At 46.6% G+C, this 14,742-nt stretch overlaps 3 protein-coding genes across 3 annotated transcripts; 1 reads left to right on the top strand and 2 right to left on the bottom strand.

Moving 5' to 3' along the window:
- Nucleotides 1–2: 2 nt before the first annotated feature.
- On the top strand, nucleotides 3–3,089 carry LOC142882627 (kinetochore protein Nuf2-like). Its single transcript, XM_076017425.1, has 9 exons — nucleotides 3–26; nucleotides 591–664; nucleotides 779–872; nucleotides 956–1,018; nucleotides 1,131–1,268; nucleotides 1,412–1,552; nucleotides 2,004–2,179; nucleotides 2,584–2,719; nucleotides 2,827–3,089. Exons 1-9 carry the CDS (start codon nucleotides 3–5, stop codon nucleotides 2,932–2,934), a joined length of 954 nt encoding a protein of 317 aa, XP_075873540.1. The 3' UTR covers nucleotides 2,935–3,089.
- Nucleotides 3,090–3,156: 67 nt separating this feature from the next.
- On the bottom strand, nucleotides 3,157–11,722 carry LOC142882626 (cilia- and flagella-associated protein 57-like). The gene is made up of 22 exons (XM_076017424.1): nucleotides 11,624–11,722; nucleotides 10,557–10,717; nucleotides 10,111–10,424; nucleotides 9,752–10,011; nucleotides 9,327–9,501; nucleotides 8,817–8,969; nucleotides 8,565–8,704; nucleotides 8,181–8,346; nucleotides 7,991–8,104; nucleotides 7,510–7,722; nucleotides 6,733–6,906; nucleotides 6,435–6,596; nucleotides 5,939–6,094; nucleotides 5,683–5,776; nucleotides 5,407–5,597; nucleotides 5,139–5,312; nucleotides 4,899–5,057; nucleotides 4,583–4,726; nucleotides 4,310–4,426; nucleotides 3,989–4,123; nucleotides 3,753–3,896; nucleotides 3,157–3,681 (listed from the first exon to the last, which is right to left on the bottom strand). Exons 2-22 carry the CDS (start codon nucleotides 10,711–10,713, stop codon nucleotides 3,511–3,513), a joined length of 3,513 nt encoding a protein of 1,170 aa, XP_075873539.1. The 5' UTR covers nucleotides 10,714–10,717; nucleotides 11,624–11,722; the 3' UTR covers nucleotides 3,157–3,510.
- Nucleotides 11,723–11,894: 172 nt separating this feature from the next.
- LOC142882625 (EF-hand and coiled-coil domain-containing protein 1-like) lies at nucleotides 11,895–14,405 on the bottom strand. Its single transcript, XM_076017423.1, has 3 exons — nucleotides 13,492–14,405; nucleotides 12,592–12,661; nucleotides 11,895–12,449 (listed from the first exon to the last, which is right to left on the bottom strand). Exons 1-3 carry the CDS (start codon nucleotides 13,648–13,650, stop codon nucleotides 12,325–12,327), a joined length of 354 nt encoding a protein of 117 aa, XP_075873538.1. The 5' UTR covers nucleotides 13,651–14,405; the 3' UTR covers nucleotides 11,895–12,324.
- Nucleotides 14,406–14,742: the final 337 nt, after the last annotated feature.

The following is a 14,742-nucleotide window of genomic DNA, read 5'->3' as shown; positions in this document are numbered from 1 at the left end:
TGATGGCAGAGAAGGTGGCTCACTATGTACGTGGTACTGCGTCACTGTTGTACATGTAGTTGTATTGTCCTCTTGGAAACAAAGTTTCATTGGTCCGGTGTAGGGCTGTGCGATTAAATTATTATTATTTTTATTATTTTTATTCTTTTTATTATTAGTCGTAACGATGGGAACAGGAAATCGGAAAATCGATTTTCCTCTTTCATGCTTCCGGGTTGGTGCCTCTTGGGTACCGTAGTGGTCCTCCCCCCTGGAGAAGCTGTTAACTGGCTACCTATGTTTACTGGCGTCTGCACTAGCTAGCAACAGCAGCTGTTAAAACCAGGAAGTGATTCTGCTGTGTTTGCTGTCCTCACCGCTACCTGCTAAATTATTTTTCCGAAGTCGCATGAGGTTTCTGCCCCCCCCCCCCCCCACAAAAAAAAAAGTTTTTATTTTTGACCAAAGTCACCCAGCCCTAGTCCTGTGTTTACTGTATTAATAAGCGGTGGCAAGAATAGATGCAAAATTCATTCATCATTTGCATGTGTGTGTGTTTTTAAATTGCTAAACCCATTGAGCAGCCACTCTGTGTGTCCCTGTGTGTCCAGAGGGCTGCTAAGAAGGGGCTGCAGACTCTCACTCAGAGCATCTCGGACGCAGAGCAGAAGATTGAACTGCTGAAGTAAGCAACGCAGACGCTTGCAAAGTCATTTGCATCCTCCCCTGTGTTTGAGCAGATTTCAAATGCAACGTGCCAGCCGTCCTCCATTTGCTGAGTCGTTGAATCCTCCTGCAGGGTCATTCCACCGGAGCAGCAGGCCGAGGCTGACGAGCTGGCCGCCGCTCTGTCCGAGCTGCAGACGGCCACCATGCACGAGCTACAGGAAGTGGTCGGTACCATTTAGACCTTCGACACAGAGATGAAGTTGATCACTGTCCAGGGATGAAATCCAATAAACGTGTCTCCTTGCAGCAAACTAAAAACGAGGCCATTGCAGAGTGGAAAACTGTCATTGCAGAAAAAACTCAGAAACTGGTGTGTGACCTTTATTCATATGTTGTGTAAACGACATTTATTGTTAATTTGGTGGCAGAGAGGAGGGCAGTGGGGGCGACCTGAGCCTGAGTGTGTTTGTTTGATGTGCCAGGCCCAGGTGAAGGTGGACGTCAGCAACCTGAAGGAGGACATCGGCAAACTCAAGTCTCAGATTGTGGAATCTCCAGAGGAGCTGAAGAGTCAACTGGAGAAGATGAGGGAGAACATCAAGACCAGCAAGATGTCCATTGTGAGTTTCCAAAAGCAGTTGAGGGAGAAATCTTAATGTTTCCGAAATGGTGACGACTCATAAATGCAACCAGTCATGGGGTTTGCAGGCGTCTAACTAGTTCTGGTGGTGCTGATTTTTTTTTCTTCTTTTTCTCTTTCCAGGAAGAAACGGATGGCTGCATGGTGGAGCTGCAGAACATGGTGCAGAACGTGGCTCACGCTGAGGCCGAGATCCAGCAGATGCTCAACCTGCTGCAGGACCTTGAGAGCAGCTTCAACGGTGCCAAACAGCGGCAAGACGAGGTTCGATCCGACACGCAGTAGATCTTTGTTCTTCTCCTTTTGGGCCGGCCAGGCCACTGCCCTGATGAGATGTTTTCATCTCTGCTGCCTCCAGTCGTTCTCCTCAGCGCAGCTGTTTCGCTAAACTACACACATCATCATACGAAACTTGCATTTTTATACACAATTTACTACAAATTGACGTAGACCTTGACCCCCCCCCCCCCCCAAAAAAAAATATATATATTAAAAAAAAAAAAAAAAATCAGTGCTCTGCTCTGAATTTGACCTTCCGCATGAACTTCTTTCTGTATTGTGACTTTTTCAAACGTTAATTTTTTTATTTTATTCTTTTTTTTATTTCTGTGTGATGTGCTTTCCTCACTTGATATACCAATGCAAAAAAATGTTTCTATTATCACGGCTGTTGGTGTTTAATTTTCGTATATATTTTTCTTCTTTTGGTATCCAGTACCAGGAGCTGCTGGCTCAGTATGAGAAGAAGCAGAAGGACCTGAAGAACCTGTGCGTCGAGGAGAGCCAGCAGAAGCGAGCGTTGGCCATGAGGCTGGACAAGGAGTCCAAACAGAATATCCGCAGGCAGAAGAAGAGGGAGATGAAGGAGCAGCACGTGCAAGATGTCATGGGGTATCTGACTATACAATATGCTGTGTGTACTACTGCAATCACAGTGGTGCAAAAACGGGTTCTGAGCACCTCTTGCATCTGTAATGCAGCGCACCACGCTGAGCATCGGCCTTACATTTCCCTTATTACATTCATTTCAAAGTTTCAATTATTTTCAATTTTATTCACGAAATGTTGTCTTTTTACGTCAACTTTATTCTCGAACTTGGGGAGAGAAAAAAAATTCCATTTTAATTTTTTTCTCTTCTTGCGGCATTAATCCTCTTTTGTAAATGACGACCATTGGGAGTCAAATGTCAGGGGCGTCGTAGAACCTTTTTTTCACACTCCTGTATACACTCGGTAGCAAGCCGGCAGTGTCATGATGGTGAACTAGCGCACTCACAGTGAGGTGGCCTTTGCAGACAGTGTAACCAGATCCACCACAAGAGGGAGGAGATGGCTCAGAGGATCCAAGACATCTCCACTGAAACGCAGCAGGTCAAGGCCAAGACCCAGAGCCTGAGAGACGTCTGCAGCAAAGAGACGGAGAGAGCGCAGGTACGAGCGCTGGAGCTCCCCCCACTGGCTTCTCGCGGAACTGAGACGGTCGAATCAAATAAAGTTTGATTTGATTTTGAAATGCCATCTTCTGTGTCTGCGTTCAGGTTCTCTTTGACACCCTGTCCACATCCATAGACGAGATGAACAACAGAATCGAAGCGGACCTCACCGACCTGCAAAATGACCTTCAAACAATGTCAGCAAACTTTTGAATTGATCTTTTTTTATTTTATCTTTTTTTTTATGTGTTTTTATTAAATAGTGTCAATTGTGTATAATTGTCTGTTATTGTTCTTCTGTATGTTTAGAGAGAGCTAAAAGTGTAATAACTAATGTATTATTTCCATAAAGGTTTAATTAATCTCAACAGCTCTGTGGGTATTTTTAATTACAGACACAAAACAATTTAACAATATGAATTTAATTCAATTCAATAATTTCAATATTTTATTTACCAGACATGATGGTGAACTATTTTTGCGTGATGTGATTTAGTGAGGTATAATTTATGACGGTCTGTTCTAAAAACAGAACATAAGTGAGGTCGGTTGCATTGAAGTGCTTCATGTGCAGCTGCTTGACCTTAGCCAACCATCACTGCTCCATTTGTATGGTGCTACTCGGATACATGAGGCCATGGTGTCCATGATCAGTCTGTGTGATCCAGGCACAAACACATTCACAATATACTGAACCAGTCATTCAACTTTCTACCAGGCTGATTTGATTTAAAGCCTAAAAGCCCAAATCCTGGATTTTTTTTTTTTTTTTTATGTACGCCAGCAAATTCAAGCGAGGACGTCTTGTCTGGAGTCCCTGTCGCCGCTGAACAAATCTGGCCGCGGCTTGCTGGTCTTCTTCAGCACGGACACTTGGGACCTGTAATGTTTGACCAGACTTTTCTCCATGTCCAGCTCCTTGCGCAGCTCGTTGATTTCAGTGATCAGAGAGACGTTCTCCTGCGGAGCAGACTCGCAGTCAGGGACAGTTCCACGATATCGCTGGAGGAAAAGCTTTTGCCTCTCTTTACCTTCATGATCCTCACGTAGACCTTCTCGTGGTCCTCGGCCGATTTGGCCAACTTTGCTCTCAGCTCATTGACGGTCCTCTCCATGTGTTCCCGCTGGCGACAGAGCATCCTCTTGACCTCCACCTCGGAGCTGCTGTCCTCCACCTTCGAATCAAGCAGAATTTTCACATAGTTTGCAAATGACACTTTAAATGACATAAATCCTGCTATGAAATTTTAAAGCAGGAAGTGCTCACCTGATCAGGCTGAGACACGTAGCGGGCATAGATGGTCTGCAAGCTGCTCTTCAGCTTCCTTGGGTCCTGAATGAGGCTGACGCATTTCCGAAGGTCTGACTGCAGACGCAGAAGATGCGTCTCCATGTCCTTCACCTGGCCAAAGAAAAGACCGCTCATCAAGGAAGTTCACTAACGGAGGAAGAAGTTGTTTCAACCTGTGTGGACACAACAGTCCGACCAAACCAAGGGTTCTGCTACCTGCTACCAGGACTAATTGCTCTCATGATGACTCTCTGCTGCTCCTGTCCTCGTCACAGTGCTCAACTGGTCTCTGCTCACCTTCTGCATCTCCCTCTGCAACTCTTTGTTCCCCGTCCTCGCTCGGAGCCCCAGGTTGGACACACTGAGTTTCAGTTGGGTGTTGATGGCGTCCATCTCCACCAGCTTTGCCTCCAGCTGTCAGAAGAAACATGGCATCAACCACATGTGTGTGTATATATATGTATATATATGTATGTATATATATATATATATATATATGTATATATATATATATATATATATATATGTATATATAATTGACTTATCTTTTCTCCGTCATCACTAACACACCTGGCGAACTCGCTCCCTCTTCTCTTTGAGGTCGTCCTGCTGCGGCTCGATCTGCCTCTTCAACTCGTTCACCTGGACGTCACAGATGAACTTCAACTTCTCCAGTTCCATGTTCTTCTTCTTCAAATTGGCAATGGTCTTATCCTGCACACGTGAGGGGGAGACACAAACCTCACTTACACCTACGACAGCCACCGACTTGGCTCGTACAGGTCTGTGGAACGTTTCTGCATTGCCAATGAAACAATGTTGCAACTTGTACTGAGTCACTCTTAGCTCAACAAGTTGCACAACTAGAAGTGGTCTTCTGGGTCACCTTGTCCTGGTTGGTCTTCTCCAGTCCGGAGATCTGCCTCTTCAGATCTTCAATGTCGCTCTCCAGGGAGCGGATCAGTCCCAGCAGCCGCTGCTGCTCCTGCCTCAGTTTGCGCATGTCTGAGTTTTTGTCGTCCATTTGTCTCTGCATGTTGTAGAACTGTGATCACAACAACACAAACAATAGATGAGACACACACACACACACAGACACTCAGACAGGTGGAAAGGTCTTGAGCACCTTTTGAGACATGACTCCAGCTTCTCCTTTCAGATTCATGTTGCTCTCCTTCTCACTGTGCAGCTTCCTCTCGTAGTCAATCTGGATTTTGTTGATGATCTTCTCCTCGTCCTCCTCCACCTGTTTGATCATCTCCTTGAACTGGCGGATCTGCTGCCCAGCGCTGTCCTGACACTGCGGAAAGTCAAAGGAAAGAGGTGGACGGAGCTGCAGACTTTGCTCCACCTGAGAGCAATGATGTTTTGCAGATCGTGCAGGACCTTCTGACCTGAGCCAGGACCTTGGCCTTGTCCTCCAGCTGGGCGTCGTACAGCCGCGTCAGCTGCGCCACCGTCTGGCAGCTGCTCTCCTCTGACACCTTCAGCTGCTTCTTGTACTCCTCCTGCATCAGGTCGTACTTCTGCTGCAGCTCCTCGTACTTCTCGTGCTCCACCGTCAGCTTCTGGCTGCAGGACATCTCTGCAGGTGTGGAGAAGCAGACTGATGGGTGCAAAGACCTCGACTGTGTGTCTCCTCGCAGTCACACGGACACGGTGATCTTTACCGAGGTCCTTCAGCTGGCGCGAGTGTTTCTCAGCGGCTTGCGCCGAGCTCTCCTGGTGCTCACGCTTCTGCCTCTCCATCTCCGTCCTCGTTTCCTGCAGGATACAGTTGGTGCGTGTCGACGAATATTCAGGGTGGCCAGACTTCAAACAAATGATATTATAGTCTCTTCATCATGCAGTAAGAAATGAGGAGGTACTCAGAGTGTGAAGAGCACAGCTGATTGGCTGGCTGGCTGGCTGGGGGGGGCCGCAGACCTGCAGGATGGTCTTCAGCGAGTGGATCTGCTGGTTGAAGGAGGCGGTGAGCTCCCTGATCTTCTCGTTGTAGCTCATGTCCTTCAAGCGGAGCTGGTACTCATTCTCCATGTGCAGCTCCTCCACGTTCATCTTCAGGTCCAGCATCTGCTGGCTCTGAGGGACGAGACACACAGGAGGTTCCCTGTAGACATCAGTTTAAGCCCAAACTGCACTCACATCAGCTGAACCATGGCGGCTTATTTCTCACTTTCAGGGTTGTAAACGTCTGTGTTGATAGTAGATAGAAGTACTGCATAAGGCCATTACATATCATTTATTTGATTTATTTTTATAATATAATGTAATATAATATAATACCCTATGTCCCTTGAATCAGTACTATTCACTACAACCAGTTTAAAACTACTGACGCCAAATCCCACTGCACACACACACACACACACACACACACACACACACACACACACACACACACACACACACACACACACACCTTCTCCTCCATGTCTGCCTTGGTGATGAGAATCTCCTCAGAGTAGAAGACAGGTCGGCTCCCCTGCAGTCCTTTGCCTTCCTTGTCAATGATCTTCCACACGAGCAGGCAGCCGTCTTCAGACACTGTTAGCAGATACTGATCATCAAACGTGACCACCATCTGGCGCAGACAGGAAGCAGTGGCAGTCTTTCAGTGGCAGATTAGTTTGAGATCCAAAATATCCGCTCTCAGGTTCCCATTGTGGGCTGAGGCCTGCTTACATTGCACATTCACTGTGCTCAGCACTCAGACCAACCTTGGTGACGGCGCCGCAGTGAGCGTGGTATGAGATCCACTCCTTTTGGATGGGCAGCGGGTATTTAATGGCTCTGACGGTTCCAAATGAAGTCCCGGTGAAGACCACCCTCCCAGAGTGAGACACGGCCAAGGTGGAGTGAGCCAATTCATCTGCAGGAACCTCCTTCAGAACCTGTGGATGCACCAAAGCCACTCGCACTGTGTCTGCACACTCACAATCCACCAACTCCTCTCCCAAGAAAATGTGGATGAACTCAGTTCTTCTTCCCTGAATCAGGAGCATGTTTGAGTTTTTATTGTCCAATTATTCATGATTATTATTAGTAGTATATTAATTGAGAAAAAATATGTAATTTATTTGTAGATCTCACATTATGCAAGTTCAGATTTCTGTTTGAAACTGGCATGATTTTGTTTTAGGTTTTGTTAGGCATAGATCATTGGGTCTGTCTGCTAGGACTGTAAAAGCTACTGCCAGACAAGACACGTTTAAAAAAGAAATGAATAAAATAAATCATTACAGTGTATTTTCAATATGATATGTATTCCATGAGTGCACACTGCTTTAATGAACAAAAAATGTGTTCTACTCTGGCCAACACGGCTCGTTCCTCTGATATTGCTTGCAAACAAAATGTTATTAACAGTCACAGTGTCCCAGTGCTCGTTTGAGGGAGGCAAAGGTTGAGCTGGAAGACGCTCAGAGCATTTGCTCATCATCACTGGAGGAAGTCTTCCACTACAGCCACGGCTCATACAGCCGCGTGCTTCTCACCTGGAAATCTTGGATCTCCTTCAGAGTGAGGTCCGTTCCCACCGTCAGCAAAGTCTTCTGGCCTGAAGCGAAGCCCACCGCAGTGTGGCTGCAGGAGCTGAGGACCCACTCGGACTCACGCTTGCCCGTCTGCATGTTCCACTTGTACACAGCGCCGTCGGTCCCACAGGACACCATCTGGCTGTCATCCAGGTTCCACTCCATGCCACTCACCTGGAGGAGTGCAGTCGCTACTTAACAACCTTCTTAACCACTAATAAAGGCAGAAATAATATTTTATTCTAAACAGGTTTCCCAGGTTTGACACTGAGTGAGTATAAATAAATTATATATATATTTTTTTACATCTCTTCAATGTAAATAATGTACCGTGGCTCAAAAAAGGTTGAAAAACACTATTCTATTTTATTCTATTCTATTCTGTTCTATTCTAATCTATGGTAAGCAGGAGCTAATACTGGAGTCTGTGTGATCCACTCACCTTTCCCTTGTGGCCCTTCAGGTTGAGAATGTTCTCAAACGACATGAGAGCGTAGATCTGAACCACGTTCCCATTGACGGCTGCAAACATGTGGCCGCCGTTGCTGAAAGCGCACTGAGCGATACAGCAGTTTGAACACAGTGCAGTGCAGTGCAGTGCAGTGCAGCAACGTTGAGCGTGTGCCACTCACCTCCCTGCAGCCGCGGATGGGGAACTCCTTGAAGGTGCGGATGTCGTCCATGAGCAGGTTCATGAGGCGGAGTTTGTCTGAGAAGCCCACCAGGACAAAGAGGCCGGTGGGGTGCAGAGCCACGCTGTAGGCCTCCTCCTGGAACTCCTTGTACAGCTCCAGCGTCCTGGTGTTGGTTTGCAGCACAAATGGCAGAAAAGAGTCAAGGCTGCCACAATGTCAGAAGGTCTTTGAAAGTTCTTTATAACCAGAAAGCGACCTCAGACGCTGCTTTACCGTCACTCCGCGCAGAAAAAGCCTTTGACAGAGTTGAATTGTCTTATTTATAAGAAAAGAAAGAAACGGCATGAATGCAAACTGCAAGGATGTGATTGTGTCTCATACTTTGTCTCGTAGTTCCAGATGCGCACAGAGCCGTCCACAGAGCTGGTGGCTACAATGGGCTTTCGAACACAGATGGACAAGTCGGTGATGGCCTTGTGGTGGAAGGACTGTGACAGGAAGTCAAAGGAAACTCGGTCGTCCTGGTGGACAGAAAAACAAGCGGCACGTTGGAAGGATCAGACAGAAAATGAAATCTCGCCCACTGCTTCCTGTCTGACAGACCCAGCTTTACTGAATGCTCTGCCGGTGTACCTTCCTCATGTGAACGGTGGCCAGACTGAGCCAGTACATCTGGCCTCGGTCTGTGCTGATGGCCAGAGTCTCCTCAGCTGGACTCATACACATGGTGACAATCTGCTGGCCCTCAGCCGTAGGCAGCACCTCACTGTACGGGTCGGAGGGGATCTGGCACAGGGGATAATTCACACACGATCACTGATGTTCGCACTGTGCCGAGCTTCTGCTGGGATTCAGTGAGTCAGAATGTTTGGATTATAGTCATCACTCTTATTTTTTTAGATGAACTGGGTACTTGTAAGCTGGACTTGCATCAATATATGTGGTGTGGGTTTCTGAACCAGTTTTGAACCTAGTTTTGTACTACACAACTTACAGGATTTCCAAATTATGTGCATTTTATGATGTTATCATCTTTAATTTTCTTTGCTCCGTGTTTCTTTGAAAAAAAAAAAAAATCATACTATTTTCTTTGTCTCCGACCTATTGTGTGTGTCTTTTTATGCATGTATGTCTTGCATATACCTGGATCTCCCTGCTCCTTTTGAAACTGTCCTCCAGGAACTTTTCATAAAGATACACAGTGCCAGTCGCCAGGGCGCACGCAAAGCCCTTGGAGTAGGACAAGACGGCTGTGATGGGAGCGCCATAAACACGGGCGTCCAAATCAGAGTCTTTGATCTTCTTCATCTCGAACAACCTGCAAAGTCAGTTCCAATCCTTACTCTTCATTCTCATAGAATTAGCTTTTCCTCAGATACTATATTGATGATACATTGCAGTATCATTGCTGATATCACACAATGGGGTTTTATAATCTTATGTGTCCATTATAGAAGAAAAATGCTCATAATCGTATATCTTTAACGAAGACCCAATGAATCCCATTCAGTTGTCTCATTGACCCTTGACCGACTTATTGATGAACAAACAGCCGTTCGTTTCCCAACCTGTTGGGCTCCCAGCGCTCGTCTTTTGCAGCCACGCTGACCTCCTTCCTCAGGCTGCCAGACTCAAACACCAGCAGGCGGCCCGAGTCCGTACCGGCGATCATGCGATCGGCCGTCAGCCAGGCGTGACTCAGGAAGTTGACGCGCTCCACCTTGGCGAAGCTGCTCTGCTTCAGGGCTCCCTCTGCGTAGCGGAACAGCTTGAACACTCCAGACCCACTGACGCAAAGCTGCGTGTTGTTAAAGGGGTTGAAGCTGACCTACACGGACGGGGACAAAAAAAAAAAATAATAATAATCATTTCACCCTTGTAAAGGCGTGAGTGTGTGTGAAAGGCTGTCAGCAGAGGCGAACCCAACCTGGTTGACCACCTGATCCGAGTGGTTGGTCGATATGGTGGTCAAGATCCTGTTTTTCTCCCAGAACCACAGCATGAGCAGCCCCTCCGACGCTCCTGATTGGCTCAGTAAATACTTGGAGTCGGGGGAGAAGGCCATGCAGACAAACTCTTGGACGGGGACGTTCCCCGCCGACAGGACCTTCCTCTTCCTGCCCTGCTCGTGCTGCAGGTCAAACACGGTGATGGTGGCCTTCTCGCCACACTCGGACACTGCCAGGTAGCGGCGGTTGGCACTGATGGCCAGAGCCGTCATGCCCTGGCTCTTCTCTGTTCCTGTGGAAAACGACAGATTGTGCAAGTTGTGGGACTCACAAATAAAATAGAATTAAAAAAAAATAAAAATGTTGAGCCGCTTTATAGCAAGATACCAGCAAGATACCAGCAAGATACCAGGAAGCCACATACCTGGGAAGAACCTCTGGCATCTCTCCACAGTGTTGTAGCACACGCAGAAGTTTCCGCAGGGGTAAACCACTGTTTTCTCATCCAAAAAGCACACATTGTTTATCACCTCTTTGCGCAGACCAAAGATGTGGTGGCACTGTGCGACTACAGAGGCCATGTTGCTGGAATGGAGTCAAAAGCAAAAAAAAACCCAAAGAGGCCGCCTGTAACAATTAAGATTCATCCAACTTACACAAGAAGAAGCAAGGTTTAAAAGATCAACCCGGGCCGTGCAGACACACAGGGGCCACGAATGTTGATGGTTCGAGTCCAGTTGCTATGCAACCTTGGTAGTCGCGCGAGAACTGGGAGAAGGTTCGAGAGATCGCCACACGTGACCTCGCATCTAGCGGCTGCTACAAGGCTCAGGTGTCCAAAGTAGTTCCATCAAGTCAAATACAGATTGATAAGTAGCGCCAGTATCACTGTCAATGTCTCGGCGGAAGTGCCAACATGATATTCGACACGTTCAGTCCCTTCGTACGGAAGCGCATTGATGTAACGCCAGAAAAGAAAAAAAAAAAAAAAAAAACAGGGCTTAGTATCACATTAGAAACTAGAAACTTTCACTTTTTACGCGATCATTTTCACGTTATTTTTGTAAAAGTTTCAAGTTATAACGTGAAAATGATCACGTAAGATTATAGAGCTAGATTTCTAGAACCCCAAAAGTCGATCGAATCGCTGTCCTATCCTGTCGCGGGCGCACTTTACGTGAAAAATGATCACTAAATAACGTTAAAGTTTCGCGTTTTAACGTGAAACTTTCACAAAATAACGTGAAAATGATTTCGAAAAAACGCGAAAATATCACGTTATAAAATTATATCGAGCCATGTTTTTATTGTGTTTTTTCCTGGGGTGGCAGCAATGCGCTTTTTTATTTTTTATTTTTTTTTTTAAATCATGCCTGACGCGTTTTGTGTCGCAACTTTGCTCCGAAGTTTCTGACTATCTTAGTCCCCACACTATAATTTCACATTGAAAACCTCGGGTCTAATTTTACGGCCCGAGCAACTCCCGCATACCGTTGTGGTCAAACAGACATCGCGCGGAGTTGTGCATGCCTGCAAAATGATTGCCTGCCCGTGAAGAAGTGCAGAGGGGGGCAAGGGGGAAGAAGGGACACCGAGTGAGACACGTTTCCAGCTATGACTTCATTTCAGAATGTTGACTTCAAAGCCAAAATCCAGGCCCTTTTTCTGGTGACGACATTGAGTGGACGGTATTTATTGAGGGGAGACGGACTGGACGTCGTCATCAGAGGCACCGACGCGGACAGCAGTTCACACATTGAAGTTGTTCAAGGTCAAGGAAAACTTTATTAACACCAAAGGAAATAACAGGCGGGATCTTCTTTTACAGGTTGCAGTGTCACACACACACAACCACAAAGACACACATATACATATATACAAGCAACGAGTACAACACAAAATAGTCAATTTACAAACAACAACAACAACCTGCAAGGATATATTGGTTTTAATTTGAAACTTTATAACATTAGTTTCAAATGCGCAACAGAAAGTGGTGCCGATGAAACAGAACCCTTCCATCCGTCAACCAGTTTGTGGCCTCATCAGCTTCACCACCTGATGACGCACATTTGAAATGAGACAATTTCATTGTCAGCTTATTTCTGTCAGCCTGTCCACCAGAGACTAATACTACTTCTTTATGCCACATCTGAACAGGGTTCCTTTGGCCCAACAGAGGGCAGTCTTGGTTAGCAGGAGATGATGAGAGACTGCTGACTGGACTCTCGCTCCAAAGGCCCCCCAGTGGACAGAATCTCACAGGCAGCCAGTTCGTGGTAGAGAGCATTGAGGACCTCCAGAATGTGGGCCTTCCCTGTGCAAGAGCAGAATACGTGTGATCGCCAAGAGAGACCCTTGTAAAGTTCAACCCGAGCCCCTTGAACCGATTAACAGTTACTTTATAAAAACTTCAAATTTCCCATATGGACTTTACTGGGACTTTGCACCTCACTGACCGTGTTGTGGGTCACTGCAAGACTCCAGAGCGCTGAGCAGGATTTTCCCCAGGGATCTGCGCGAGACCTCCTGAAACAGGGCAGACAGCTGTGCTCAGAGGAAAGAAGCTTTTTTTCCTCTTGCCACAGAGGCCAGTGAAACGAACCACTTCTAGATGTTACATCGCCAGGCTCCTTCTGCTACTGAAGTTGGATCATAAACTAAAAAACCCAGTTATCTGCATGCAGCTGCAGCAGAGTGACTCAGTGTCCACACGTGTGTGTGTGTGTGTGTGTGTGTGTGTGTGTGTGTGTGTGTGTGTGTGTGTGTGTGTGTGTGTGTGTGTGTGAGCACAAAACCAGCATTTAATTCATGTCAGGGACTAGATTATTACACTGTGATGAGGTTACTATCGGGCAACGTTATATTTCGTGAATTGAAGTAAATGACTTTATTCCGCATCTGCCTGCTGTTTACTCTTCGCTTCATCAACCCACAGTTTTTTCCTTATAAAGTCGCGGCACAAATTTATTCCACAAAAATAAAAAAAACACTCACCCACGTTATATCATGTCTAGTGAATAAATTACTGAAATCATTGAACTGTGTGTCCTGCAAAATAACTGCCCAATATTGTCTCTATAAATATAAACTACAAGTCAAAAGTTTGGAAAATTCCTTCTTTTTTTTTTCTTTTTTTTAAAAAGGGAAACTGCTCACGAATCCGCAACCCAATCAAAACAGCTCCATGGCCTTTTGGGTCACGACCCACCAGTTGAGAAACACTGATCCAAACCATATGTCACGGCCATGAACCTCACTAAAAGTACAGAAGGCGTTCTTGCGTGTTTTCTTTGGTAGTTTTTTTTTGTTTTTTTTCAATGAGCAGCGGTCTTTGAGACGCAGCTGTTTCCACTGACCAGGTCCCTGAGCTGCTGGAGGAGCTGCAGGATGTCCACCAGCTTCTCCTCCACCAGCGACAGACGAGCCCTCTCCGTCTCCAGCATGTGCAGCTCCACGTGAAGCAGCTCCGTCTCCTCCGACTGTTGCTGCAGCTCCTTCACCGCACAGTCCTTCATCTGAAAGAGACGATGCGCAGGAGTTAACGCAGCGCAGCCGAGGTGGCGCGGCCCCCGAAATAGAAACAATCAAAGTAAAAACCAACAAGTAGACAAATAATCATGAAAGCAGGTCAATTGAAGTTTACAGTTACTGCTGATTAAAACATACTGAACCACATCACAGCATGTGGAGGTTATGGCCCCTTGCACTGATTTGCTGAATTAAAGAAGAACCCATTTTATGTTAAGTTCTTGGCGCCTTTATGGAGAAATGTTGAAAAGCAGTTTTTGATCAGCGGCTGCCGGCTGTTGTGTCTCATTGCCAAATAAAACAAAGAGCCTATGATCATTGACTTATGTAAGACTTTCCGTAAACCGTAACAATCGATGCTGCTTTTCGCCAAGCACACAAGCATGTGTGTGCGAGCCTGAGCGTGGGATGATGGATGTGTACAACAGAAGGTATTGAAGTAATTTCCCATCCTGCACTGCTGCGTCCTCCTGCCAAAGCAGGCTGGAGGTCCCTGCAGCTGAAGCTCGGTGAGTCACCGTCATCTACGCTGCAGGACTGAAGGTCTCACCCCGCACATCCGCCACATAAACAAAAGACTCGCAGTCTGCTCCTTGTTTAGTTTCAACTGTTTTCCCTCCTCCGTGAGTGCAGAGGCGCTCTGGAAACACATGACATCACTTCCTGTGTTGTGAAAGCGCCGCTGGCTTCAAAGAGGAGAGCTTCAATTTATGATATTTTCATGTGAGACAAGGGGGGGGGGGGGGCTGGTGTCTGGGCGGTCAGGCCCGGGAGAGGAACAGCTGCACACGCCCACACGCACACACACATGCAGAGGGAGGTTGTGGCGCCTCTGTTGGTGGTTGTGGTCAGTGCTGCCCAGTTTTGCTGCTCAGCCAACGTTCAAGTCTTTGAAGGCCTCCACTTTCACAACAACCCACACCAGCCCACTTTCACTGGCTTCAACTTCATCTCATGTCCACTAGCAGTCACAAGGCCGGACTCAGACTGCTCAATGTTTGCTTTGTCTTATTTTCTTTCTTTTGAATATTCAAAATAAACACAATCAATCAATCAATCAATCAGAATCAGTCCATCAG

The sequence above is a fragment of the Nelusetta ayraudi genome, unplaced genomic scaffold, assembly GCF_046127955.1.
Source record: "Nelusetta ayraudi isolate G7.1 ecotype Tasmania unplaced genomic scaffold, CSIRO-AGI_Nayr_v1 ptg000372l, whole genome shotgun sequence".
Lineage (NCBI taxonomy): Eukaryota > Metazoa > Chordata > Actinopteri > Tetraodontiformes > Monacanthidae > Nelusetta > Nelusetta ayraudi.
The sequence above is the reverse complement of the archived record's forward strand: the minus strand, read 5'-3'. Positions and strand labels throughout refer to the sequence as shown.

What these genes read in the sequence shown, in the direction of transcription:
- LOC142882627 (XM_076017425.1), top strand. Translation starts at nt 3, where the DNA reads ATGGCAGAGAAGGTGGCTCACTAT. An exon ending in CAGAAAAAACTCAGAAACTG is followed by an intron (nt 1,019 to 1,130) that starts GTGTGTGACCTT and finishes TTGATGTGCCAG; the next exon opens with GCCCAGGTGAAGGTGGACGT. An exon ending in AAGAGACGGAGAGAGCGCAG is followed by an intron (nt 2,720 to 2,826) that starts GTACGAGCGCTG and finishes GTCTGCGTTCAG; the next exon opens with GTTCTCTTTGACACCCTGTC.
- LOC142882625 (XM_076017423.1), bottom strand. Translation starts at nt 13,650, where the DNA reads ATGAAGGACTGTGCGGTGAAGGAGCTGCAGCAACAGTCGGAGGAGACG. An exon ending in TCCAGCAGCTCAGGGACCTG is followed by an intron (nt 12,662 to 13,491) that starts GTCAGTGGAAAC and finishes GCCCTGTTTCAG; the next exon opens with GAGGTCTCGCGCAGATCCCT. An exon ending in TTGCAGTGACCCACAACACG is followed by an intron (nt 12,450 to 12,591) that starts GTCAGTGAGGTG and finishes GCTCTTGCACAG; the next exon opens with GGAAGGCCCACATTCTGGAG.
- LOC142882626 (XM_076017424.1), bottom strand. Translation starts at nt 10,713, where the DNA reads ATGGCCTCTGTAGTCGCACAGTGCCACCACATCTTTGGTCTGCGCAAA. An exon ending in CCATCCGCGGCTGCAGGGAG is followed by an intron (nt 8,105 to 8,180) that starts GTGAGTGGCACA and finishes TGTATCGCTCAG; the next exon opens with TGCGCTTTCAGCAACGGCGG. An exon ending in AGGAGATCCAAGATTTCCAG is followed by an intron (nt 6,907 to 7,509) that starts GTGAGAAGCACG and finishes GTGCATCCACAG; the next exon opens with GTTCTGAAGGAGGTTCCTGC.